Source organism: Typopeltis vanoorti, chromosome 6 (genome assembly GCF_054136105.1).
Source record: "Typopeltis vanoorti isolate ZY-2024b chromosome 6, IOZ_Tvanoo_1.0, whole genome shotgun sequence".
NCBI classification, from domain to species: domain Eukaryota; kingdom Metazoa; phylum Arthropoda; class Arachnida; order Uropygi; family Thelyphonidae; genus Typopeltis; species Typopeltis vanoorti.
Window position 1 is genome coordinate 147,253,002 of NC_143554.1, and position 27,755 is coordinate 147,280,756.

The window sequence follows — 27,755 nt, forward strand, 5'->3', positions numbered from 1 at the left end:
AAAAGGTCTGTAAAACATCATCTCCTTACACCTGTTCTAAAAAAAATCTTTGAAATAAACTTTTCTTATATGCGCTCGTAAAATACTTTTAAATTAAAATTTAACTGATCAGGTGTCTTTGGAGGTCATCTTCTAACACCTGTTTTAGTATAAAACTTAAATCGGATTTTTTATTTTATTTTATTTTATTTTATTTTATTTTATTTTTATTTTTTTTTATTTTTATTTTTATTTTTATTATTTAAAAATTTTTTTTTTATATATATATATATATATATATATATAAATAAACAGTAAGAGAACTGGCCAACCTTACACCACGAGAAGAGCAAGATTTGGGGGAAGAATCTGGCCCGAGAGATGCCGCTCACAAGGAGCAGCACCGCCTCGCTGTAAGCCTTCGCAGCCCGGGTTCTCAGATCTGCCCCCTCCTATATGAACTGTAAGAACTCATGAAGAGAGAAAAAGAGAAGGAAAAAACAAACAAACAAACAGATATTTCTTTTTAAAGGAAGAGACACGGTATGATTAAGCCCTGTCTCAGGACACTGAGGATAGGAGGTTTGCACCATTCATGTACACACCTCCCAACCCCTAGTATATGTCTTTCTTGTGCGAAGAACCTAGGTAGGTAGAAATAGATCCCACTGAGTATTTTGGCTTGTATAGTGTTTTCATCGCTGATTTGGGACTTTTTCCGCACTTTCCAGATGTGATACTTGATTACATTGATAAGAAAAATTGTAAATTTCTGAATTTTCTTGACTGCTGGGGGAAATTGCAGGTTCAAGACCTCCTGTAGGGTAAGCGGCTTGATTCCCAGTGCTGTGCTTAGTCTTTGCCAGACATATCGGGCGGGGGGGGGGCACGACTAAAAGAAATGTCCCACCGTTTCAATGCTCTGGCAGACGTCGCAGAAGGGGTCGCACGGTCTTGAAGTGTATTGGGACATAATCAGTTTCACCGGTAGCTGACCATAGGCTATTCGCCATGCCAGATCCCGGTGAAATGGCTGTCATCAGCTATTTCTGATATTTTGAAATAGCGTTTCTATGTTAGTTTCTATATTTGGCGTATCACATCCGGAAAGTCGAAAGAACTCCCAATATCTTGCTTGTGGCTTTAATTTTAGAATTTCCATTCCTTCGGTTTTAAATTTTTTAAGTTGTTGGCATAATGGATAATACCATTCTGGCACAACCTCTGCGCTGGGGTCAGCATGTCCCGTGGTCCCGAAGTAGGGGGGAAAATGCCCTAGAAAATATTTAATTAGGGATCCTGAAATATGGTTAGATTTTAAGGCTTTCCCTATGGTTTTGAGAGTGTTTGCATAGAATAGGCAGTTTAATTTCGGAAGTGAGAAACCCCCTTGATTGATTTTGAGTTTTAAATATTCTTTTTTAACTTCATGTTTTCTTCCGTTTCAAAAAAAATACTATTAGTATTTTGTAAAGTTGACCTTCTTGAGTTTTTTTTATATTAGTAATATTTATTGTATGCATTAGCATGGGGATTATTACTGTTTTTATTATTACTGTTCTTCCGTAGAAGGAGAAATAATTGGGTTTAAAACGTTTTATTTTGTTTTCGCACTCTTCCCGCAATTTCTTAACAGGCAGTACCGAGCTCGTCGTGAATGGGACGCCTAGTACTGTTAGGGGCTGAGTTTGCGGGACTAAACCACAAGGAAGGTTATTTATATGGAAATTTCCAAAAATTTTAATTTTAGTCTTCGAAGAATTAACGCGAAGACCACTGGCCATGCTGAAGTTTTGCAAAACGCTGAAATAAATGTAGATGGACTCAGAATCTCTGAGCGTCGCAACTACATCATCAGCATATGCTATAATTTTGCTCTGTCTGGAGACTAGGGGTAACGGTATTCCTCTGACTGCAGGGGAGTTATCTATTCTTCTTATGAGGGATTCTAACGCGAGTGAGAAGAGGAGAGGGCTTGGTGGGCAGTCCTGTCTTACCCCCTTTTTAATAGGAACTGGTTCCGAGAGGAACCCGTTGATAGCTATTTGGGTAGAGGCCTTTGCGTAGATGTTTTTGATTGTTTGCCTAAGCCTCCAGCCCACACCTATTTTCTGAAGGATGTCCTGCAAGTACGTGTGTCTGACGCTGTCGAACGCATTTTCCAGATCCGTAGAGAGAAGTGCCAAAGGGTAATTTTTACTTTTGGCCAGACGGATTAGATCTCGTAAGAAAAATAGATTTAATTCCATCGATCTACCCGGTATTTCGTAAACCTGGGTGCTTGTTATGATTTTTTCTATACCGCATTTGATGCGGCTGCAGATAATTTTTGCAAATATTTTGTAATCCGAATTTGTTAGAGAGATCGGTCGCCAGCTATCTGCCAAGGTGCGATCTCGATCTTTCTTTGGGATAAAAATTGTGTAGCTTTTAACGAATTCCTCGGGGATATTTCCCGAAGTGAGGAATTCGTTAAATATTTTTACTAAACCTGGTAGTGCGTAGTTCCAGATAGATCGGTAGAATTCTATCCCTAACCCATCTAACCCTGGGGTTTTTCTTGCCTTCATTGTTTTGCAAGCTGTTTTTATTTCCTCAGCAGTTATCGGCCTGTCATGCAGAGCGGTAAGATGCTCGGGAAGACGTGTGATGCCCCACTCAATGAAAAAATCTGCGCTCTGCTGATCAGAAAAGGCGCCGAGGTACTGCTGATGGAAGATGCGAAGTATTTCAGGGATTGATTTTATCAGTTAGCCATTCTCTTGGATCTGGTAAACCGTTCGCTCGTCATTTGACGCCACCCGTTGTTGATTGTAGAAAGCGGCGGAAGGTGTTTCCAAATATCTGAGATAGAGTCTCGCTCGAAAAAATCGAGGTCCTCGACTCTACTCTGCCGCTCTTGATGTAGCTCGATTTCTACCTGTCTGATAAGATCGCTACAGGGAATTCCTTTCCGCTCGTTGGTGCGGTACCAGCCGAGCTCCCTATAGAGATCCCTCAGACGTTGTCTCTGTTGGTGTGCCCTTTCACGCCCACACCGCTGAAAGAATTCCCTTGCCTGCGACTTGAACTCTAGCCAGGTTTCTCAGTCCCAGTTAGTGTCTCTCCATTCGTTGCAGAGGTTCTGTAGCTTATCGCTAAAAAGATTGGGGAAATTGGGAGGGAGCCTCCAAGGGCCTCTTGCTGTGTCTATTATTTCTGGTATCCTTATTTTTAATAGTACCATTTTGTGGTCTGTTAGCAGACCTCTCGCAGCGATATGACGTACCCCAAGAACATGTGGTTCTAAAAACTGGGATACATAGAACCTGTCGAGCCTTGTTGATATCCGACCACGGCACCACGTTGTTCCGACTTTCAGTGGATTCTGCCGTCTCCAGATATCGACAAGGTCGAAGTTTTCGCAGCAACGTTTCAGTGCTGCAAACCGCCAGTTCCGCTGTTAGCATTCCCGCCTATTTTGTCATATCGTGCATCTTCTATACAGTTCCAGTCGCCCGCCACGATTAGGTGTTGCGCACCAAGAAAATAGTTTTCCAGTGTGGCAAAGAAACCGTTTTGTTGGTGGGGGTTATTCGGGGCGTAGACAGCCACAAACCGGGTGTTACGGCCACCGTACTTCCAGTCCACGGACAAAAAACGTCCCGCAGCGTCTTTCTGGACATTGAAGAACCCCCCCCGCGATTGGGGGGCGAATTAGTATCCCCACCCCTCGCGAGTGAGCTTCCCTGAAGCACCAGTAGCTGGTAACCGGGTAGCTTCTCGAAAAGTTCTCCACGTCCCAGTGTTTGTAAAAGTGGGTTTCTTTTAAGCATAAAATGTTGATATTATGCATTAGCATCAGTCTCCAGACAGCGCTTTACGCCTGAGGATTGCGCAGACCGCTTACGTTTAATGTTGCGATTTTTAAACTTTGGTTCATTTTAGAGGTTGGGGGAGGTGTTACTTCGTTTACGAACTTCCTGGATTTCTGGGGGGTCGGGGGGCTGTTGTATTGTTATCCTCCATGTTGCTGTCTTAGAATTTCATATCGTCGTCATAGTCGTCTTTACCGGAGATCTGGGATTAGACTTAGAATATCAGAGTTCCTTATATCCTTATAAGGACTGGCTTAAAGGGGCGAAGCAAGAATGCTTTTCATCTTCCCCGTTATCTGTGGAGGACAGTGTAGGGATAAGGTGTTATTGAGCTATTAAAGCTCTGATCATGGCAGGAGGGTAACAGCAATAGCCGCGCCTCAGTTAGAACTTCACTGGCTACAGAATTGCCATCCATTACCCTCCAAGGGTATTAATAATTTGTGAGTTCAACGTATCTCATCATTGGCCTGTGGAGTAAGATAGGCTGAGATTCAGCAGATAGTAGGAGAGGAAATAAAGATAGAGTGCATAGTAGTAGAGTAGATGAAAGAGGCCTCAGCTGACCTGTTTTAGCTGTTGACCCCCCAGGGGTGCTTCTAAAACGGTCGTTGATTTTTCACTTTTAAAAAGGAAAAATCCTGAAAAGGAAAAAAAAAGGAGAGACTAGGCAAACTTAACAAGTGTAAATAAATCTAAAGACTATGTGGAAGACAATTCTATAGAGGAATGAGTTTGCCGAGCAAACCCAGAACAGTATAACCAGGAAAAGAAGGGAGATGACCTGGCCCGGAAGACCCCGCCCTGAAAAGGGCTTGGGACCACCTCGATGTTGGCCTTCGCAGTCCGGGTTTGTTCAGGTCAACCCCAACCTGGGGACAGAAAAACTTTCAACTGTGAAAGGACTAGACCTACTTGTGGGTTAAACGCTGATCAGGAAGGAAGATCGAGATAGCGTCAACACCTACAACTTGAAGGTGTTATAGGTGCAGACACAGCTGGATTCCCCCTGTATGATCTGGCAGATGGTTGGTGGATCACACCATCTCCTCAGGAACCGCTCTTCTCCCCGTAAGTACCTTTCCTGCTCCAGGAAGCGGCGGAGGTAGGCTGAGAGGCAGTTCTTAACACTGAGATAGATGCGATCCCCCTCGTTAAGAAGGTGTTTTTTCCTGGTTTTCCAAATGTGGTGCTTAATCAAATTTATTAGGAAAATCAGGTGTTTCTTGTTTTTGGTTACTGGGGGAGGAAACTGTAGAAAGACTATTTCGGGGAATGTGAGCGCTGGGATCGCAAGCACCTCAGCCAGTCTGTGCCAAACACGCTGTGCTGGCGGGCAGTGAAAGAAGAGGTGCCCTACAGTTTCTATCGCACCGCAGACGTCGCAAGGGTTGCATGGTCGCGGGTTGTAAGCTGGTTTTACGAGTTTCACCTGGAGTCTGCCGTAGGCGATTCTCCAGGCTAAGTCCCGGTGAAATGGTTGCCCCCAGCTGTTTTTTATGTTGGTGAACAGCACCTCTTCGTTTGTGCCCAGATCGGGTTTTTCCCAGTCAAAGCTGTCAAAAATTTTCCAGTACAGCTTGTTTGGGCTGAGCTGAAGCACTCGAACTCCATCCGTTGCCAATTTTTTAAAAAGTTTACATATAGTGTAGTACCACTCAGGCACCGTCTCTGCACATGGTCCGGCGTGGCCAGTAATCCCGAAGTAGGGTAGGAAAAATCCTAAGAAGTATTTCATCAGATTGCCGGAAGGGTTATTTGATGCCAGTGCTTTCCGTATGGTCTGAGCAGCGTTGGTTAGGTGGCAGTATTTGAGGATTGGCAGGGCGAATCCCCCTTGTGTGGGGGGAAGATGGAGAAATGCCCTGCGCACCTCGTGTTTCCTGTTGTTCCAGAAAAAATTAGTGATATGTTTGTGAATGGCGTTGTCTTGTGTGTCTGTTATGTTTGTGAGGTTAATGGTGTGCAGTAACATTGGTTTTAGGACTGTTTTGATAACTGTTGCTCTACCTTCGAATGATAGGTAGTTGGGACTGAAGGGTTTTAGTTTTTCGCAACACATTTCTATTAAGTGTTGTGTTTGCAACACTGGGGTCTCTAGGAAGGGAATTCCTAGTATTGTTAATGGGCCGGTTGTGGGTTTCAGACCATACGGAAGACTGGCAGGGTCGAATTTCCCATAAATTTTGATTCTTGTTTTTTCTGGGTTGGTGTGAAGACCACTGAGCACGCTGAACTCTCGCAGTATGCCGAAGAAGATGTAAATCGATTCGGAATCCCTAAGGGTTCTGACAATGTCATCGGCATATGCGACAGTTTTGCTCTGTTTGGAGCCTAAGGGTAGCGGTATTCCTCTTACTGCGCGCGTCTCATCAATTTTTTTTAGAAGAGGCTCTAGTACTAAAGAGAAAAGAAGGGGGCTAAGGGGGCAGCCTTGCCGAACCCCTCTGCGTATGGGAATGGGTTCTGAAAGAAACCCATTAATCGCAATGTGCGTTGTTGTTTTACTGTACATGCTTTTGATTGCTTCCCTTACGCAGGCCGCCACTCCGACTTTCTCTAGAATATAGTGCAGGAAGTTGTGCTTTGCACTATCGAACGCTTTATCTAAGTCTACTGATACGAGTGCAAGTGGGAGTTCCTTATTCGTCACAAAGCGAAGAAGGTCTCTTATCAGGAAGAGGTTCAGCGCCATCGATCTTCCCGGAACTCCGTATACTTGAGTGCTGGTTAGCACATTCCCAATGCCCAACTTCAGACGGTTACAAATCACTCTTGCGAATAATTTGTAGTCTGTGTTAGTCAAGGAAATGGGCCTCCAGCTACCCATGCTATTTAGGTCTCTCCCTTTCTTGGGGATGAAAATTGTGTACCCGCTAACGAAGTCAGCAGGCACGTCACCAGTGAATAGGAAGCTGTTGAATAGTGAGACCAGGATAGGCAAGATGAAGTTCCAGGCTGAGCGATAGAGCTCAACGCCTAGCCCATCCAGGCCAGGGGTTTTCCGTAGCTTAAGCTGTTTATAGGCTCGAGTGACCTCTTCCGAAGTGATTGGTCTCTTTTGAAGAGTTCTGAGGTGTTCAGGCATGTTGTCAATGTTCCACACTCCGAAGTCGCCTGTCTCCTCAGCTTCGTCGGAATAGGTTCTCGTGTAATGCTGGGAAAATTGCCGCAGGATGTCTCCCGTGGTTGTTAGTGTTTGCCCGTTAGCATGAATTTGCCGAACCGCTTTCTCATCTTGTGCTGCTATGCGCTGCCGGTTATAAAAAGCGGCCGAAGGTGTTTCCGCCTGCCGGAGAAACAATCTGGTGCGAAAATCGAGCTCGGCGACTTTTTTTCGTCGAAGTGCCTCGAGTTCGATTTCCACTGCTTTAATAAGCGAATCGCTAGGAATACCGTTTCTCTGGTTAGCCCGGTACCACCCTAGCTCTCGGTACAGCTCTCTCATTTTTTTCCTTTGCGCGTGAGCTCTTTCTCTGGAGATGTTTTGGAAGAGCTCTTTTGCCTCGGTTTTGAACTGGGCCCACGCGTCCCAGTCCCAGTGGGCCCTTTTCCTTCCTTCGCATAGCAGCTGCAAATCCTTGCTATAAATTTTGGGGAAGCTTGGAGGCATTTTCCAGGGTCCTCTCGATGTTTCTACGACCTCGGGTAGTTCGATGTTCATCAGAACCATTTTATGGTCTGTTATCGAGCTACCAACCGCTATATGCCTGACCGAGATAACTTGTGGCCCAAGGTTCCTGGAAATATAGAGGCGGTCTAGTCGCGTTGCGACTCCTCCACTCGCCCATGTGGTACCCACTGTGTATGGATTATGTTCCCTCCAGATGTCGATGAGGTCGACATTATCACAGCAGAGTTGCAGTTCCCTAGAGCCACCGGTACCGGAGTTGATGTTGCCACCAACTTTGTCAAGTCTTGCGTCAGCGATGCAGTTCCAGTCCCCCCCGGCGATGATATACTGAGCCCCGTGTAAATAGGGTTCTATGGACATGAAGAACCCGCTTCGCTGGTGGGCGTTGTTGGGGGCATATACATTAAGGAAGCGGATGACTCTACCTCCAAACTTCCAGTCTATAGAGACTAGACGTCCTGCAGCATCTTTCTGTACATTGAAAAACCCGCCTAGAATAGGCTGACGAATAAGGATTCCCACCCCCCTCGCACAGCGCTCTCCGAAACACCAGAAGCTCTGAACGGGGAAGCTTCTGGAGAAGTTTTCTATGTCCCAGTACTGATAAAAATGCGTCTCCTGAAGAAAGAGTACATGAACCTCATGCAGTAAGATTAGGCTCCAAACAGCGCGTTGTGCGTTGACGGAGCGCAGACCGTTAATGTTGAGAGTGGCGACGCGAAAGGTGTTGTTCATTTTAGTGGTGTAGTTATAGGGAGGGACAATTAGAATTTTAGTGTCTCTTCGGTAACTATTTTGATTAGTGCTTGGTATATCGCTGTGATGTCGCAGTCGTGTAAGCCCATATTGGCGGCTAGAATGGAGTTTCTAAAGGAGTTTTGTTCCTCATTTAGAATATCTGGCACGGCAAGTTTGTCCCATTCCAAGCCAACACAGGGTTTTGATGAACCCTTTGTGTAGTGGGCATAGAAGTGTGGCTCGCCGTTTTTCTCTATGGCGTTGTGGATTCTTTCGAACCCGTCCTGGTCTTTTTGGACATGGTGGAGAATAGTAGCTCTCCCTGGAATTATTTTAGGGAATGGTGCTGGGGTGGGTTCTGTTCCTGTCGTGGGGAGGGTAGTAGGGTTTCCGCCCATAGGCAACCTTTTAAACGAAGCTTGTTCGTCTTCTACCTGTTCCCTTTGACGTTTTGCTGTAGAGGTGTCCATTTCCTCTATGGCAGATGCTGTGGTTGTATCTGCGTTCGTGGTGGTGGGGGGAACGCTGGCTGTTGAATTTTGGCTTCTGTACTTTTTGGTTTTACCCAGTGATACTTGTTTGAACCCCTCTTGTTTGCCACGTTTGGGTTGGGCTGTTGATATCGGTGGCGGGGGCGGGGTGGGTATTTTTGGTGGTTCTGTATTGTCAGAGCTAAGGGGGGGAGGAACGGGAAGTGGTTGTATCGCACCCCCCATTCGTTCTGCTGATGTTCTGTGTTGACACACATTGTAACTGTGGTCTTTTTGGTGGCATTTCTTGCAGGGGTTGGTGCAATGTGGTAGGGAATGGCCAGATTCGCCACAATTGCTGCACTTGGCCTTGGCACATTCTGCTCCCAGGTGTTCGTGGGAGCCACACCTGTAGCATTGCTTTGTGACACCTGGGTAGTTTACCATGACTTTTTCGGAGCCGATGGTGACAAAGTTCGGAACAGGAGTTTTCATCTCCATTGTGAAGATGACCACTCCTGATTTCCAATCCGGGTAGTCGACATCAGTGCCCCGTTTAATGTTCTTAATTGTGCCCCATTTAGCGAATGTCTTGTGGATGACGTCGTCGCTATTTTCTATATATTCGAGGGGGAACCTGTCAATTTTTACCTTTCTTAACAGGCTTCCCACTAAGAACGGAGTGATTTCTACGTCATTACATTTAAAACCCTCCAGCAGTTTGTCCCTAGTTGTGGTGTTTTTTACCACTACCTGGTATCTCCCTGCCCCAAAGGGGGTAAACCCGTAAATGTTTTCGGAACCTACTGCCTCACAAAGTGCTTTGCAGATATGTCTTTTGTTTAGGGATGGGTCAGTTTGAAAACCGATCGTTCTCACCCTAGGAAGTAGTGAAGACATGTCAGTCTTAGGTTTGGCCACGGCCAAAAAAAAAGATATAGGATCTAGGGAAGAGTAGGATCGTGGTGGTAGATTAGTAAAAATACCGTAGGACAGAAAAGTTTCTACAAGCAAAAGAGAGAAATCCGTAAGAACAAGTCTTACCAGCAAATCCTGTAGCTTAAGCCTAGCTACTAGCAGAAAGAAAGAAAAAATAGAGTGAAAGGAATCCAAAAATAGAGAAAGAATCTTACCAACCACGATCGATCTGGAAAAAGGTAGCTCTCATATACGGTCGCGTCCGCTGAATCCTGGAACTCTCTAGAGGCGAAAGATTATCCGTTTAAACTTTAAAAAAGATGGCGGAGATCTCAGTGGCCCTTTTTCATTGAGATTAGTAGTTGAGTGTGTTAGTGTTTCGTATCGGGTATTATTGATGATGAATTGTGAATTTAATTGATATGTTTTAGCGATTTTTTATGTTTATTCATTGTAACAGTAGTTAATAGCTTACTGTTACAAACAGTCGCTTAATTTTCGTCAGTGCATTATCCAGCGTCAACAGAGTGCTCGATCATCAGAGCAGGTAAGACTTTTATTTCATCTTCAAAAACATTTTTCAGGCCCTCTCCTGTTCCCTGCCCTGTGCAGCACTTGGTGGTTGAAGGGACAAGGCAGATCCTTCCCCCACTTCAAGTCTAGATTTAATTATGGATTCACCATATGAGGATCTCTCTTTCAAAGAACTTCTAGCTATTTTTCGGCAAATTGGTAACATTTTGCACACGAAATGGCCAGGAAGAGTTGAAGTTCATCAGATTATGGAGGTCGAGACAGAAGACCCTCAAACCTCCGAAATTTCTCCTCACAGTACACATGACAATGTCATAACAACTGACATAGATTCCAATGATTATCAGGAAGTCAGCAGAAAGAAGAGAAAGAAAGAGTCTCTTGCTGCAGAACCTGAATTTGCACCTCAAATGGACACATCAGCACAATCTAGTGCAAGAACAGAGACAAATATACCGATACAGCCCAAAGAGAGGATCCCACCAGTAGTCTTGCGATCTAAGGAAAAATGGTCGTTGCTTGCAGAGACGATGAAGAAAAATAACATCAAGTTCTCATCAGCCAAAAACACAGATGACGGAGTCCGCATACAGCCTGAAGGAACAACGGACTACCGCCAGCTAACCAGACTTATGGACGATCATAAATTTCCATACCATACTTACCAACTCAAAAGTGAAAAGAACCTCAAGGTAGTGATCAGAGGATTGGTAGAAAACATAACATCAGAAGAAATAGCTACTGACCTTAGATTACAAGGCTTGGAGCCGATCAAGATTTCTCGAATGTATCGAGCAGACAAGCGTCCCATGCCTCTGGTCTTAGTAGAGATCAGTAAAGATCAGAGAGAAATTTATGATCTTAAAATAGTCTGCAACTTGGTCATCAAGACCGAGCCACTAAGAAGAAAGGCATCGGCTGGTCAATGCCATCGCTGCCAAAAATTTGGGCATGCGCAAATGTTATGCAGAGCAGACTACAAGTGTGTGAAATGCGGTGGCAACAATCCCTCGCACACTTGCGTCAAGCCAAAGTCCACACCTGCTAAATGTGCGAACTGCAGTGGCCCACATCCTGCTAATTACAAGGGCTGTTCTCTCCACCCATCCAACTTTCAAAAACCTAGACAGGAGTTAATTCAGCCCACGCAGAAAAATAATGTGAGATCTGTGCCTGAAATCAAAGCACGAAAAGTTACACCAGATAAATCTTATGCTTCTGTGGTTTCCTCACGTAACACCGAGGTACTCCCTGCAGCTAGCAGTCAAAATTCCTCAGCAATTCTCGCTGCCTCACTAGGGGAGATGCTAATGGCCTTCAGCAAAACAAATCCAAGCCAGGCGGATACCAACAAATTCCTTAGGAATACTCAAGTCATCTTCTCCATGATTAATGACTAATCCAGATACAACATCAAATTCTATACAGATAATATTCTGGAATGCAAACGGTCTCAACAACAAAATTTTGGAATTACAGGAACTTATAGATCACTTACAAATTGATATTCTCCTCATTAATGAGACTCACCTACGTCCCTGCGATAATCCCAAACTCAGAAACTACTCATTACTTAGAAATGACAGACTCAATGCCAGAGGTGGAGGCACTGCCATCTTTGTCAGAAGAAACATCCGCTATAATGAGATTAAGAAGACTAATACATCTAACCTCGAGGAGACAGGCATAGAAATTCATACCAACAATGCAGGCAGCTTAAAGATTTATTCTGTATACAACCCCCCTGGCAAACCTTTACTCCCCTCTGATCTCTCTCAGCTACTAGATACAAATGAAGCAATAATTGTAGCAGGAGATCTCAATTCTAAGCATCCTTTATGGAACAGCAAGAGTTTTAACAACAACGGAATGATCCTCTACAATTTTGCCTTAAAGAGAAATATTGTTATTGCAGGCCCAATCGAGCCAACACATTATGGAGCGATCGGCAGACCTGATGTTTTGGATATTGCTATTTTTAACAATATTTGTCATCAATTTCAACTTCAAGTGGTTGACGAGCTCAGCTCAGATCACAATCCAGTACTCTTAAGTTTAGGGGGGGGGGAGCCTGAGCTCATTCCCAACCAATCCCACACTAATTTTGCAAAATTCAATGCCAAAATGAACTCTATCATAGACTCAGTACCTACTATCTCCACCTGTGAAGAAATTGACGTGGCAGTCAGCAATCTTGAATGTAAAATACACGCTGGCTTATCCGCAGCTTGTTCTATTTCCACCCCAGCTCAAGTCAACTCACTTCCTGAAGAAATCCTTGTTCTGACCAGGAACAAAAATAGACTCAGATGCCGCTATCACAACACACTATCTCCGCAAGACCGTCGAAAACTAAATAGAGCATCCAACCAAGTTCGTTACGCATTAAAAGATCACAAAAACCAGCAATGGGAAAGAAAACTCTGTTCTCTCAAAGCTGAAGATAATTCTCTGTGGAAGTTGACTAAAGCTCTCCGCACAGATCGTTCTAACATCCAGCCCATTCACGGAGAAAGAGGTCTTGTTTACAGAGATAATGAAAAAGCGGAAGCTTTCGTTGATGCCCTCCAACTTCAGTGCCGTCCTAATTATACGCATGCTGATCTGACCTTCATAGAGAGGATACACCGTCGTGTACGCTCTGCGCTTCGGAAACCTTGTAGCTGTGAAAATATCTGTCCCACCTCACCTAAAGAGGTCTATTCAATCATTAGGAAGCTTAAAAACAAAAATGCACCTGGTCCAGATGAAATTACCAACAAAACAATTAAAGCCCTCCCACACAAAGCTGTCATGCATTTAGTAGCCATTATTAATGCAATTCTGAGATTAAATTATTTCCCCTCAAGATGGAAACAAGCTGATATATTCCTTATCCTTAAACCTGGTAAGGCACCACAAATGCCACAGAGCTATAGACCTATCAGTCTTTTATCATGCTTAGGAAAAATCGCAGAAAGAGTCATTCTCAACCGACTTAATGAGGAGGTGAATAAAAATAACATAATTCCGAAAGAACAATTCGGTTTCCGTACCGGACATAGCACTACACAGCAAATTCACAGACTGACTGAATTCATCACTACAGGCTTTAACTGGAAACAGCACACAGGAGCTATCTTTTTAGATGTTGCAAAAGCATTTGATAAGGTGTGGCACAAAGGTCTCATCTATAAATTAATTACAGCCAGCATCCCTCTTTACCTTACTAAAATTATTAACTCCTTTCTACAGGACCGTAAAATCCAGGTCAAGTTGCGCCGAATTCGATCCTCACTGAAAAAAATCACTGCTGGTGTCCCTCAAGGCTCGCTGCTCTCACCGCTGCTTTTTAACATCTTTGTTTCTGATGTTCCTAGCACATCACTAACCACTATAGCTAGTTATGCGGATGATATGGCAATTCTTAGCAGATCTCTCAGGCCTAATATAGCTACTCAGCGATTACAAACTGCAGCAAGAAAATTGGAGGACTGGTTCAGAAAATGGAGAATATCTGTAAATGCCGATAAAAGCACTGCCATTCTATTCACACGAAGACAAGCATCTCACTCTGGTGAAGTTAAACTTTTTAACACAGCCATCCCATGGAGAACTAGCACCAAATATCTAGGCATTCAACTTGATAACCATTTAAACTTTAACTCCCACATAGTTTATGCATGCAAAAAAGCAAACTCTGCAATTGTACAACTCTATTCTCTCCTCAATAGAAGAAGTCAAGTTAGCACTGAAAACAAACTACGGATCTATAAAACAATTATCAGACCATCGTTAACTTACGGATCTCCAGCCTGGGGTCACACTTCCCCCACCAACATCAAGAAGCTACAAGTTATTCAAAACAAGTGCCTCCGTATGATTTTTAACGCTCCGTGGTTTGTCAGAAATGCTCTCTTACACCGTGATGCCGATATTCCAGATATTCCCACGTTCCTCCATAACAGTGCTGCTGCTCATTTTGCCAAAGCAGCTGTTCATCCAAATCAACTCATTCGAGAGTCTTCTAACTATGACGAACACGACAGGTGGAAACATAAGCGTCCGAAAACAGCTCTGCTTATCGGTTCAGGTGCCTCCATACAGCCCTAAATATAGGGTGAGCCAAGTGCTCGCTAATCTTTAATTCAAGACTATTTCATAGAGACAAAGGGATTGGAGTCCTTGGGACTGATATTCATCATGCCACATCAGTTATCAGTTATCAGTTAAACTTCACTGGCAACAGCATTGCCTCTGCGCAGTTGTTCGGTAAGTTTAGAGTCACAAATCCACACTCGGGAGATCGAGCAATACCATAGGTATTGCCCTACTCGTGAGATAATTTCTAGGAAGAAAAACCCTATTAAATGAATCCTAAATCTGGTAACCAATATCAGAGTTTAAGTGAAAAGAACTTACATATACTTTTGCTGTACGATTGCCAGAAAGGTGTGTCACTATATTATGTTATAACATATTATAACTATGAAGAAAAGCCAAAACGGCTATTTTTTCTGGCGAGGTTGATAAGTTAAGGGGATAAAAATCCCTTATTGTTTTTCAGCCAGTAAGCGAAACTACGATCGAAAACTACGATCTCAACGTTTCATGCCGACGAACTATCGGCTGATTATCCCCTTAACTTATCAACCTCGCCAGAAAAAATAGCGGTTTTGGCTTTTCTTCGTAGTTATAATATGTTATAACATAATATAGTGACACACCTTTCTGGCAATCGTGCAGCAAAAGTATATGTAAGTTCTTTTCACTTAAACTCTGATATTCTAGGTCTAGCTACTCACTGATGAGACCTCAAAAAAGGTTGAAACCGGTCTGGGTAGTGACCTCTCCTCATAATGTAAAACAGTACCACATCTCCTAGGAGCTGTGTTTTTACATTATGAGAAAATATCAAGAATAGTGAGGGAGCTTGCTCCACCTTTGCAACGAGTTGCCGTGGTGTGGCACTACCAAGTGGTCACTTACTTGGATCCGCCGACAGTTCGTCGGCATGAAACGTTCAGATCGTAGTTTTCGATCATAGTTTCGCTTACTGGCTGAAAAACAATAAGGGATTTTTATCCCCTTAACTTATCAACCTCGCCAGAAAAAATAGCCGTTTTGGATTTTCTTCGTAGTTATAATATGTTATAACATAATATAATATAGTGACACACCTTTCTGGCAATCGTACAGCAAAAGTATATGTAAGTTATTTTCACTTATTAGTCAAAAAAACTCTGATATTCCAGGTCTAGCTACTCACTGATGTCCACCTACTGTGAAGTCCAGCCGCTGTTTTTTCCTGAGATCGAGAGCCTGAGAATCCTGTGCGAGCCCTGCTGCAAGTCAACTTGGTAAGACCCTTATCTTGTTATTTTCCTGTTTTTCTCTGGTATTTTTGAAATAATTTTTTTGATCTTGCCTGTCGGTCAGTCTTCCGCCTGTTAGTAGGAGATTTCTGCGGACGGGGAACGCTTGGCGTTTCTCTTTTTTTTTGTACCCCCCCCTGGAAGGTCCACTGGATCCTTCCTTATTTTTTCGGGAAATTATAAGGATACTCTTAACTTTCTGATATGACTTACCTAGAGTGAAAACCCTCGGTTTCGAGGTAAAATCTAGCATCGAAAAGCGGACGTTCGCGAAAGCTTTAATAGATACGGTAGGGATAAATAATATATTCGGTTTTACCCCGTACGGGGGAGGGAGGTTCCAGGTCGTTGTAAAAGACGAAGCAACGAGAGAAAAACTCTCTTTAGGAATTCAATGCGAAGAACAAAAATACCTCCCTACTTTAATAGGGAGTATGTTAAAAACGATCAGAATAGACAGATTCCCAGTCGAATATTTAGAAAGCGTAGACGCTCTAATTAAGAATCTTTTTTCCAAATGGGGAACACTCAAAGAGGTCAGAATAATGCAGGACAGTGACTTCCCAGAATGGAAGTCGGGGGTGGTATACGTCTCCATGGAGATGAAAACACCCGTTCCTAACTTCGTCTTTATAGGTTCAGCCAGGGTAATGATCAATTACCCTGGCTATATAGCGAGGGAGGTTGCTCCACCTTTGCAACGAGTTGCCGTGGTGTGGCACTACCAAGTGGTCACTTACTTGGATCCGCCGACAGTTCGTCGGCATGAAACGTTCAGATCGTCGTTTTCGATCGTAGTTTCGCTTACTGGCTGAAAAACAATAAGGGAATTTTATCCCATTAACTTATAAACCTCGCCAGAAAAAATAGCCGTTTTGGCTTTTCTTCGTAGGTATATTTATTCTTGTTTTGTATTCGTGTGGCTTGTGCTTCACTGTTAATGATAAAATCATGTAAGCTAACATTATCCATAATTTCTTCAAGTTTTTGAGTTAAAGATCTTTTAGTGCTGAACAAAAAAGCTAACTACCGTTTTGTGTCTGTAATTCTTTCGCTAAGGAGATCCATCTTAGCTTTACGATAAATTCTTTTAGCGCGTTCCGTTGTTATCTTTTCTTTAAAAGAGATGAAATTGGGAAAAACTGTATGGAACTTACAACGTTTCAGGTAAACTAACCTGTTTATTTTCAATCCTATTTTCTTCAATGTTTTTTTTAAAAATTCCTTTGTATATTCATTAGAGACGCCTCGTCATTTAGGCTATAGATATGGTGATCAGCTTTTACTCGGTTGTTGTGATACATTTTAAAAAATATAGATTTAATGACTTTAAAAAACCGAGATAACTTAGAAAGATTTTAATGATAAATACTACTAGTTTCGGCTTATAACAGCCTTCCTCAGGTATTCATAAAGGAAAAGAATAATAATAAACATTGAAGTATCTAAACAAACTGGAAATTACAGGTAAAAGTTGCCACTCATGATTGATACATAAAAACGTTGTATTTTTTATTTTTATTGCCATTGTTTATTGCAAGTGTGCGTGCAGGCTCACATGAACGCCAATATTGAATAACTGCAGCATGGCTATCTGGGATGTTATAATTCAAATTGTTGTTTAAGTGAACAGGGTTCAGCAGGATTTCCCTTGATTCTACGATTTTCCTCTCAAACTCATCATCACAGCGAAAACATTTTCTGATCTATTCCAGCAAACGGAGTGGCTTTGTTGATCATCATTAGGATAATTTGAAAAAAGAACATGACTGGATAACGCAGTAGCATGAGATCTTTTGTAAGAGATGTCTCTCTTATGCTCTTCAATACGTTGTTCAATAGATTTGTTAGTTTGTCCAAAATAAGGGATATTGCAATCGCACCATAATTTATATACACCTGGCTATTTTAGGTTATAATGAGTAGGCTTTGGATGACTGATTAGAGAACGAATTTTAGGAAGTGTGGTGAAGAATCTCCTGGTATTATATTTTTTAAGGACTTTAGCTGACTGTGCTAATGTATTGTATTGTAATATGCTATGTATTAAAGGCAGTAGGCCACTACCCAGACCGGTTTAGACCTTTATTGAGGTCTCATCAGTGGGAGCCAGAAGTTTTATTAAGAATAGTGATGAGAGCTTATTCTCATCACTATCTCATCACGAGTTGCCTTGGACTTGCACTACGTGCAGAGTCAGCTAGATTTGCAACACTTGCAGGTGCAAACTTGACTGCCTTGTCTGTTTTCTTACTTGGGAAATGGAGTAAAAAACCAGGTTTATATTTAAAATAACTTGGTATCTTTAACATATATTATACCCAAGGCTAAAAACCTTTTAGACACACACACACACACACACACACACACACACACACACACACACACACACACACACACACACACACACACACACACACACACACACACACACACACACACACACACACACACACACACACACACACACACACACGTATATATATGTTTATGTATATATATGAGAGAGAGAGAGAACTCCAACACACTGTAGTTGTATTGTAATGCTTGTACAATTTATGATGACGACTAGCTTTATTTTTTTTTATTCACAACAAATTGATTGGGAGCAGTAAGAAGTGTACTTTACATGTGCAATGCTTGTAAGTACGAGTATATTAGAAATAAAGTCACGTTTTCTGTTGAAAGGAAAGTGTGTTGTCTTATTTCTATAATAAATAGTTCATTTAATTACTACCATTGGAACCGACCTGAAGACTACTACTACCGGGACATTCATACAAACAAACTCCTGAAAGTTTGTTCTGTTTGTTTTCCAGAAGTTCGAAATCCTGCATTCTTGGTATTGGACAGATAACTGATCCTATTCTCGATTGTAAGACCCTTATTGTTCTTGTGTACGCTATTTAAGCCTAGGATTTCAAAAGTCAATAACATGACTATACGATGTACAAGTGTGCACTTTTCATGTACACTATGGATGCATTTCGAAGCCCTGTGTTCATTATGAATCCCAATTCCGCTGAATGTGTTCGCTTACTTTAAATAAATTTAGACATGGTTAGTTACAGATATTGCCATATAATACTTTATATGCTTGGAATAGTGTTATTACACTAATTCTCTGTGGTGACAACGAACGACCTTGTTGATGGAACTGAAACAAACTCTTCAAATTATTCCTGAGCTATACAGGAACATAGAGAATGATATAACTATCAAATGTGTTTCTCTTATTGGCAGTAATATTAGTTAAAAGTACACATATTACAGTAGTACTTTCTGTGCTGTGATGTCATTAAAAAATATCAGGTCAAAGAAATTAACAAATGCTGAAGTCTCTACTACCTCCTCACTGATAATCAGATTTCATTCAGTTTTACAGTCAAAGTTATGAACGAATCCAGGACTCATATGAGCACAGAAGTTTACATGAATTCAAATATCTTTCATTTTCTGATTTTGTTCGGATCGGATTTTGTTTTAAAAAGTCCCAGAATAAAAGGAAACTTATCATGGAGCGAAGTGACATTGTTTTATCAGTATTTGAGAGCAATAAAACGTTTCAGGGAGGAGAAAAGACCGATTGTGTATTTAGATGAAACTTGGATTGATAGTAATTTAACTTATGGAAAATGTTGGCAGTCTAAAGAAGAATGTCGAGTGCTACAAACCGGAAATGCCTCGCAGCGCATAATAATTTTGTGTGCGGGTGGAGAAATGTTTTTCTTTTTTTACCGAATTCAAACTTACTATACAAAGCCAATTACCATAGGCAAATGTATTCTACGATCTTTGAAAAGTGGGCGGAAGAAAAACCGATTCCAAACCTTCCTAAAAATGCTGTTGTTATAATTGATAACGCTTCATATCACTCTATTCGATTAAAGAAAGTTCCAAATTGGTCTAATAAGAAGCAAGTTCTTATGGATTGGATCTCTGCAAATAACATTTCTCATTCCCACAGATATGCGAAAAATTGAATTGCTTCATTTGGTGAAAAGAAACTCGCCCACAACTAAACTATTTAAATTCTTCACGATGCTCAAAGAGCATGGATTTCTAGCTTTGAGACTACCACCATGTCATTGCGATATCAATGTTATTGAGTATGTTTGGGCAGAAGTGAAAAGTTTCATTCGCCATCGCAACGTAACTGGGGATATTGACATATCAAAACTTTTTAAGCTTTCAGAACAGGCGATTGAAAGTATTACAGTTCAAAACTGGGTAAAATATTGCTCTCATGTCACCTCATTGGAAAATATGTATTAGGACAGAGACAGAATTATCGAATATTTATGTGAAAGGGAAAGTGATGGCGATTCGGACACCCATTTAGATGACTCTGAAGATTAAAAGGATTTGATAATGGTATTTTTATCCAACATTCTTTTTTGCATGGGTTTGTTAAAAGAGTCACAACAAGTCATAAATAATTAATCGATTTAGGACATTAAAGTGTTTCAGTTCTCTCAACTGTAAGTTTAGAATATCTAAGTTCACTTCAACAAATTTCTGTTTTTCATTTTAATTATTTTTATTTTATAGAAAACTTTCTTAAAAATAAACTTAGTTAAATTTTTGTTTTATGCTATACCTTTTTTAATTTTGTTAATACTCTATGTACGTTTTTCCAACTGTTATACAAGCAAATTAGTTACACTTTAAAAACTACAATGTTCGTAAAAGAAAAGCTAAATTTTTCGGCCTGTAATAATAAACACATCCCAGAAGACAGATTTATTACCCTATTATCGGAATGGATTCTCCTTTTTCTGACATGGGCAGAAGCGTCGAGGGACCTCTTGTTTTCCAATGTGCATTTCCTCAGCATTTAAACCGAAGTTTTGATTTTGATTTCATTTATAGCTCTATTCAACAGAGAACTGAAAGCGGCCACTACAGGAATATCTCACTGACCTGACCTGACTGACTACAGATTTGGACGAGTTGTATCTACCAATATATCTGCCCGAGGAAAAAACCTTTTATTAGGTAGGAATATCACTTTTTTACTAAGAGCAGTACATGAGCATTAATGATACTGTGTGTAAAAAGATATATTTTGATACCCATAATAGTTTACGATTTTTTATACTGATAGTATTGATATTGCTCCAAGGAAGCTGAAAATTAAAAAATCAAGACCCTTAGTTCTTGAAAGGTAAATGAGGTGGAAGTCTGTTCTAGTCATCTTGATGTCAATAAAGCTGTTGTAACTGCATTTCACCATATTCTGCGAAAGAATGTGGAAATTGTGATTTCCATTTGCAGAAGTAAAGCATATGTTTCAAATTACAGATCTCTTTACTTTTCTAGAGTGGTTATTAAAGTTTCCGGTTAGGAACTGGGAAACAGGATTGGTTAAATAAGGAAAAGCATCTACATAAATCTGAATATAGGTTTGTAAAACGAATGTGTTGTTTCAGTAATTTACTTAAATTTTATAACATGGTGATAACGATTCTGGACAGTATGACTCTATTCGTGTACTGTGATATTTCTGGCATTTGACAGATAATCCCATAATAAATTGGTGGATAACTTAGGGCACATGAGTTTGGATAATCGGTTAGTTGATTGAATAAGAAACTGATTTTCTAACAGACACCAAACTGTCTCTTAGTTGATAAAATGTAGGAATAATAGTAATGTATTGGTGCGTCAGAGAGAATTGAATAGTCTGCAGAATTCGACTATTTCGAAAGTAGTCGTAGAAATAATCCAGAAAAATGTTCTATTTGGCGAGCAGATTCGAACTCAGAACTGATATCTTGCGTTATGGATGCAAACACTAGTTGCACAGGGATATTCCTCGTAATTTACACTATTTTATGAAACTGTACGTGGAGATGAAATATTGCTATATTTTTATTCAGCTTGTTTCGAATTAATATGTGTCAGAAGCATCATTCTAACTTTTTGAGTTATCTTAGGTTAAAGTGTATGTACACACTGTTAGGTAACACCTCCAAGGAGTCCAAACACTTATAGTGGGAAGGCACACTACTCAAATACAACTTAGGCTCTCTCTCTCTCTCTCTCTCTCTCTCTCTCTCTTAATCCCCCAACTATACTGCACCACTACCATCAGCACACAGCGCCATCTATTTCCGAACACCCCTCCCCCTTTGTCTGTGTATTTAACAAAGTAGTGATCGGCAATTTTTACGTTAATTTCTGATGTATATGTATGGATGGGTGCCCGTATGTTGATATGATCAATGCATGATTGTGTTAGTGAGTTATTGAGTATTTCTTGTGTTGTACGCGGTTCAACGACGCTTAGCCATGTTTCTAACTCGTGAAGAAAACTGAGTGGATTATTATCTGGTTGGTCTGTATATTGTGTTTATTGTGTATTTGATACTATTGTGGCTATTTGTGAGTTCCAAAATTATTGTTTCCGCATGATCAAAGTGAGTTTGTTTGTCACATTGTATTTTTCTTTGCTAATGTCACAATGCCACCTCTTTTGTTTGATCTACATAAGTTGTAGGTTTGATAATTATTTTTGTATGCGTAAATTTTTATGTCGTTTATTGCAACTTCGGTCAGTATTAGCGCATCCATGTTTATCATGGTATAATTGAGCTGTGTTGTCAATGTAAGCCAGTGTTTTTTTATACTTATGTTTGTGTGTATGATAGTGAAGTTGGTGTTGGTGGAAATGTTGTCTGACCATTTCTTCAAAGAGTCAAAGACCTTGAAGTTTATGTTCGCCTATGTTTGAGATCTCCATTATATAGTTTTTAAATGAGTTCTAATATTATTCTTAAGGATGTGAAAAGTGTTTTATGTTGGTAGGCTGTGTAAGTCGGATTCACTTGTAATTATGTATACTCGAGTGTTTTCACTCTTTCTCAAAAATATCTGGGAATTCTTTGTCCACAGAAACTTGTAGTTTTTCTCTGTTTTTGTCTTCCTTGCTTGATATAGAAGATTTTTGAAGTATGAGTCCAGTGTTCCGTTATATAGATACGGAACACTGGACTCCATATAGGTGGTGGGAGTTTCTTATCAGTTAGGATCGTTGTTGTCGGCCTTGTTTTCTTGCTTGCTGTAAGAATGGAGTCCCTCAGATTTCTGTTGGTAAAACGAGCGATGATCGGTGGCGGTCTCTCTTTATTTTTTTGTGGGCCTCGGTTGATATAGGTGATATCTGTGGTTGCGATTTGAATTCCAATTTTGCTGCCGATCAGTTGCATTATGTTGCTTAAGTCTTCTGTATTTTCTTTCGTTATTCCCTCAATTTGAAGTTCTGTTTTCTTTCTTTCTTTTTGTAGCATGTGTTCCATTTGACAGTTGAGTGTGTTTACTTCTTTCCGCAATTCTTGATTTTCGCGTTGGAGTGTTTCTTGCGTTTCTATCGCTACCGTTAATTTCGTCTTTATTTCTCGCACTTTTCCTTACATTTCTTCAGAGGTCTCGTTATTGAACTGTATGTAATGTTCATACTCCTCGAATTTTTTGTTAATTTGTTCCATGTGTGTATTTAACAAGTCTTTCATCATGAGTTTAAAAACCACGTAACCGGCCAAGACGTCTATAGACGTTCAAGTTATCATGGATGCGAAGTGCTTATTACAATTGTATTATCATTGATATTACATCGAAATATATGATGAATACGAAGCGTATGCAGATGCGTATTTGATCCATAATGGCCAGTAAGGTGGTTAAATGAATAAAAGTTATCTGTAATTTTAGGATCCGGAAGCGGCTTACCTTGATGTGCGTCGTTACTTTTCTTTGGTGTCTAGTCTTTGTTCTTCGTTTTCTCACGGCACTGTTGACATCGCCATTCGGTCCGTTTCACGGCTCCTTTTGCTTTCCACGTGCTTTCTGAGATCCCTGAACAGTGGAAGTGTTGTTTTTTGTTACCTCCGGAACAATGCGCCCTCTCCCCTTCATCGCTTAATGGCTTATTGCATTTGTTACAGCTCATTTTGCTTGAACTTCGCTGTCTCGGTGACCTTTAGCCTTTCTTCCGGATAGCGACTATAGTGAGACTTTTAAAATGGCGACGTCCTTTGTTCCTCGTTGGCTAGTGACTGCTGTACACTCTGAGCTTCCAACACTGAAAATTTGAATCTTACTTATCCGATTTTGGTAATTTGAACGTCCCTGTCTTCAACGTGACTAGTAGAATTAAATAGTATCACTTTCAGGTTAGAAACATGAGTTAATTAACACTTTAAACCTATAAAACCATGAGCAGCGATACAGCCTATGTGCATCCGTCTGCCTACACAGCATCCTCTGATATTAGTAATAATAATTAGAAGAAACTGAACACATTTCTAAATAGAAAATTTGAAATGATTTTATTCATTTTTCAGAAAGAGAAAACAGTAGCTATCTGTTTAAGTGGACGACATGAATATTTGTTCCTCACACTGTTGTGCCCGCTGACTTCTTTCCAGGCAATGCATATTATGTAAGCTTATTACAGTTGCTATATGTTTTGTGTTTTGCTTTATTCGATGAATTATGTGTGATGGGGTCCGCACGTAAAACGATCCTGGAACTTTCATTTATAACGTAATATTCCCTTCATGTATATTATTCTAGTAAACACTGTGGCTATTGTCCTTGGTTACACACACATTGTGTACTTTGTTTTATTTGTTTATTTTCTTCTATCCATACCGATTACAATAATTGCATTGCATTACATTTGGTTTATATTTTGATGATCACTTGGAATACTTCTTCAGCTTTAATAAATTTCAGATTTCAAAAAATAAAAGGGTTCCTTTTTGTTTTTTGTTCCTTGGTATTGAAGTTAATAGAGGTATATGTGACATCATATAAACAAAAACATAAAATGTTATGGGTATTGAAGCCATAAATCATCAACGCGATGGTATAAAAATGACATCATTTATGGATATTCAGTTGTTTGCTGATTATTCAAAACGTTTGAGGGCAATAGTTGACAAAGTGATGTTGATATCCTGCATGATGCTTTAAATAATTTGGCACTGTGGGCAAAGGAAAACGATTGTCAATTAAATGTTGCAAATGTAAGACTATGCACTTCGGTTGAAAGTGTTGCATATGGTGTATCATAATGATGGTATTGGTTTGCAGGACATGGATGATCGTGGACACTTGGGAATAATGGTAGACAAAGTGTTAAATTTCTGAGGGCTTATTTCAAAATTTGCTAAAATAGCTCAACGAATTTCTTAGATAGGTGGTCGAGAGGTCTTGGAGACTAGTGACCAAGATGGGGACAGGACTCTGGAATATTTCCTACCACGATAGGTTGAAGGTTTGTGGGTTACAAAGTTTAACTGATAGGCAGAGAAGAGGAGACATAACAGAAAGGTTTAAGATATTACAGAGGTTATATAAAATTGATTCAAGTCAAAACTTTCAATATATGATAAATAGGCAAAAAAAAATTGTGCCATCCGTGGAAATTGTGTAAGAATGTGGTTTGTTTACTATGGGTGTACAGACCAGATTTTTTGTGTTGAAAGTGGTGAGTGGAATGGATTTGCCAAAATTGCTTATGAGTTCCCTAACAGTGAATTGATTCGATGAGAGATATAAGATTTGTGTGTATGATGGTTAATTTGGGTCTCCCGTGATGAGTCTACAGACTCCATGGAGATGCCTTAAATAATAATAATATAGTACATGCAATTTATAATTTTGTGGAGGATGGTGAGAACTCCAGTGGACATCGATGGAAGTTGAAATGGAAGGCAGTCAAGGAAGGAATCAAAACTATATAGTTCTGTCATAGAGATTGTGAAATGAAATCGTTTTCCTATGGAGGTGAATACAGCTAATACAAATTGAAACAAAAATTAAAACAACTAACCAAAGCTACTGTAATTTCTGATATCCTGTACTGCACATTAAAGCATTTTCTTTCAATTTTACAGCCATCTCATCATTTAACAAAGGATGTTCTCTTTGCTTGACTTTTAATTTTGATTTAAATAAAGGAAAACGGTTATTAGACCTTTTTGTTTATGGGTGAATTCAATTACAAATAAAAAGTACTTATATCTTTTTTACTATTGGGAAACGTTATGATTCATTGGATATCTTTTCCCCTTCAGTTGGCTATGGCGACTATGAAAGAAAGACTTCGGACCTTGTTGAAGGATCCCATCTATTCTGACGTCACCTTCATAGTTGGCGAAGGTGAACACAGAGTAACAGCTAAGGTTCATAAGTTGCTGCTTGCGATTGCCAGCCCAGTGTTTGCTGCCATGTTTTACGGTCCTCTAAAGGAGAAAGGAGAGATCAAGATTCCTGACATTTCTCCAGAAGCATTTCAAATTATGCTCACGTGAGTCATTTTCTGTTATATCCGAATGCTGATATTTATCTGTACTCATTGCCTTAAATACAAAATACTATTTTATTTTTTAATTACTGAAGTAAAGATATGTATGTTTTTTTATATATTTTCAAAATATTGCGATCATCGATTCTCAAAATGACAACCTGATAGATTAGCATCGAAATAGACATGCAATTATCACACCTTTCTAAAATGTTTATTTATTTATTTATTCCTTTTAATGACATCAGAAGACGTTGTTAGCTATTGATTATACGATGTACTACGACATGCTTTAGCTGCCAGGTTATACAATTGCACCTTATAATATATTGTTTCGCTGTGTACTTGTAATGCAGAATACTCGGTCATTTATGTTCATTCGGTAATTATGGTTTCCGTAAATGAGATTTGGGAAATTGCAAGAGGGAAAAGAAAATGTATTTTGTGGATATTACTCAGCATTGTAAGCCATCCAACTTACCTTCGCTCGAAGGGATAGCTCATTAAAATTCTTTAAAATTAAAATTATCTCACAAACTTGATAGGATTCGAACACACATTTTTAAATGAACAACATCATTTGTACTAACGATGCAGACGGATATTCTCAAAGAAAGTCATACAACGCGATATTTGTACAACTTATCAGACAAACACTATAGCAAGAATCAAACTGTTTCGTCCAGGTAACTGTACTTTTGACTTTTCATATAAGATTTATAAATTGTAAATTTTTGAAGTTTTTTTTATTGTTTTCAGGTACTTGTACACAGATGAAATTTCAATATCATCAATAGGCACGGCGATTGAAATGTTTTACGTGGCAGAAAAATACCAAATAGCATTCCTCAAACAGAATATTGAAAAATGTCTTATGGGATACTTGAGGGCAGAGTCAGGATGCATATGCGAAGTTTATGAATTTGCTAAAAGTAGGAATCTCTATCAAACCATGTATAAATGTCTCGACATCATTGACAGACATACGGAAACCATTCTTAAGTCAAATGATTTCTTGGAATGTCAGAAGGACACAGTGGAGGACATAGTGCGTAGAAAAACAATAACACTTCAGTCAGAATATTCTCTGTTTGATTCTGTTCAAAAATGGGGGATACGGTATCTCTCGACAACAAAACAAGAAAAAACTGAAGAACGTTTGAAAGGTTTGCTCTCTCCTATTTTCCGATGTGTAAGGTTTTCTCTTATGTCTTCAAAAGAGATCGCTAATATGACCAAAACAAAATTGTGTACAATTGCTGAAATAGCACCTTTCTTATGCAGAAGTGGAATTCCAAGAAATTACTCATCATATTCAGTGCTCACTTTTGAAAATAGCGATTTAGACTGGGCTTTAATAGATTTCGCACCGATCCGTCGCAAAGATAATAAGATTTCTTTCATAGTTAATATTCTAGAGAAATCAATGCTGCTTGTTGAGTCATTCATAAATGTTAAGGTTGTATATAACGGAGATACATATCGGAATGAGGTAGTATGTGTAAAATCACTCTATTCTTGTGTGTCCAAAGAAATTATTTGTGAGTCGGAGTTGAATAAAGAAAATCCTGCTCTACTGTATGTTAAAGAAGGCGACACATTTGAAATGACTGCCATTTTTCGTGAAACGTTTGAGAAATTAATCAATTTTTTGCCACCTAAAGTGGCATATTGTAACGAGCCTTATTATAAGTTTAGTGTACAACCAGAAATTATGTGGTTTGCGACGTTCCTTACATTTGAGTTACTGATAAAGTAAAGAGAAGTATGATTTAAATTTAACTTGAATGATGTCATAAAATTGTCATTAGCATAGCTGTAAAATATATTTACGATTATATTATTAGGAGCCGTATTTTTAGTTTTTTTTGTATATAGTTTCTCGACTACTCTTTTAACTTCTCCAGAATTAGTGGAGCAGAATATTAAAATGTTAAATTCACCTGTTACGTATTC

The 27,755-nt window shown here is 39.9% G+C and overlaps 2 protein-coding genes across 2 annotated transcripts in view; one reads left to right on the forward strand and one right to left on the reverse strand.

Moving 5' to 3' along the window:
- The window catches only part of LOC150106054 (BTB/POZ domain-containing protein 6-like), a 179,193-nt gene that overhangs the window by 120,789 nt on the left and 30,649 nt on the right, over positions 1-27,755 (reverse strand). The gene's annotated exons all lie outside the window — the stretch shown is intronic.
- Positions 15,430-27,725, forward strand: LOC150106057 (BTB/POZ domain-containing protein 6-like). Its single transcript, XM_090393798.1, has 4 exons — positions 15,430-15,469; positions 23,830-23,927; positions 25,570-25,802; positions 26,559-27,725. Exons 3-4 carry the CDS (start codon positions 25,576-25,578, stop codon positions 27,556-27,558), a joined length of 1,227 nt encoding a protein of 408 aa, XP_090249924.1. The 5' UTR covers positions 15,430-15,469; positions 23,830-23,927; positions 25,570-25,575; the 3' UTR covers positions 27,559-27,725.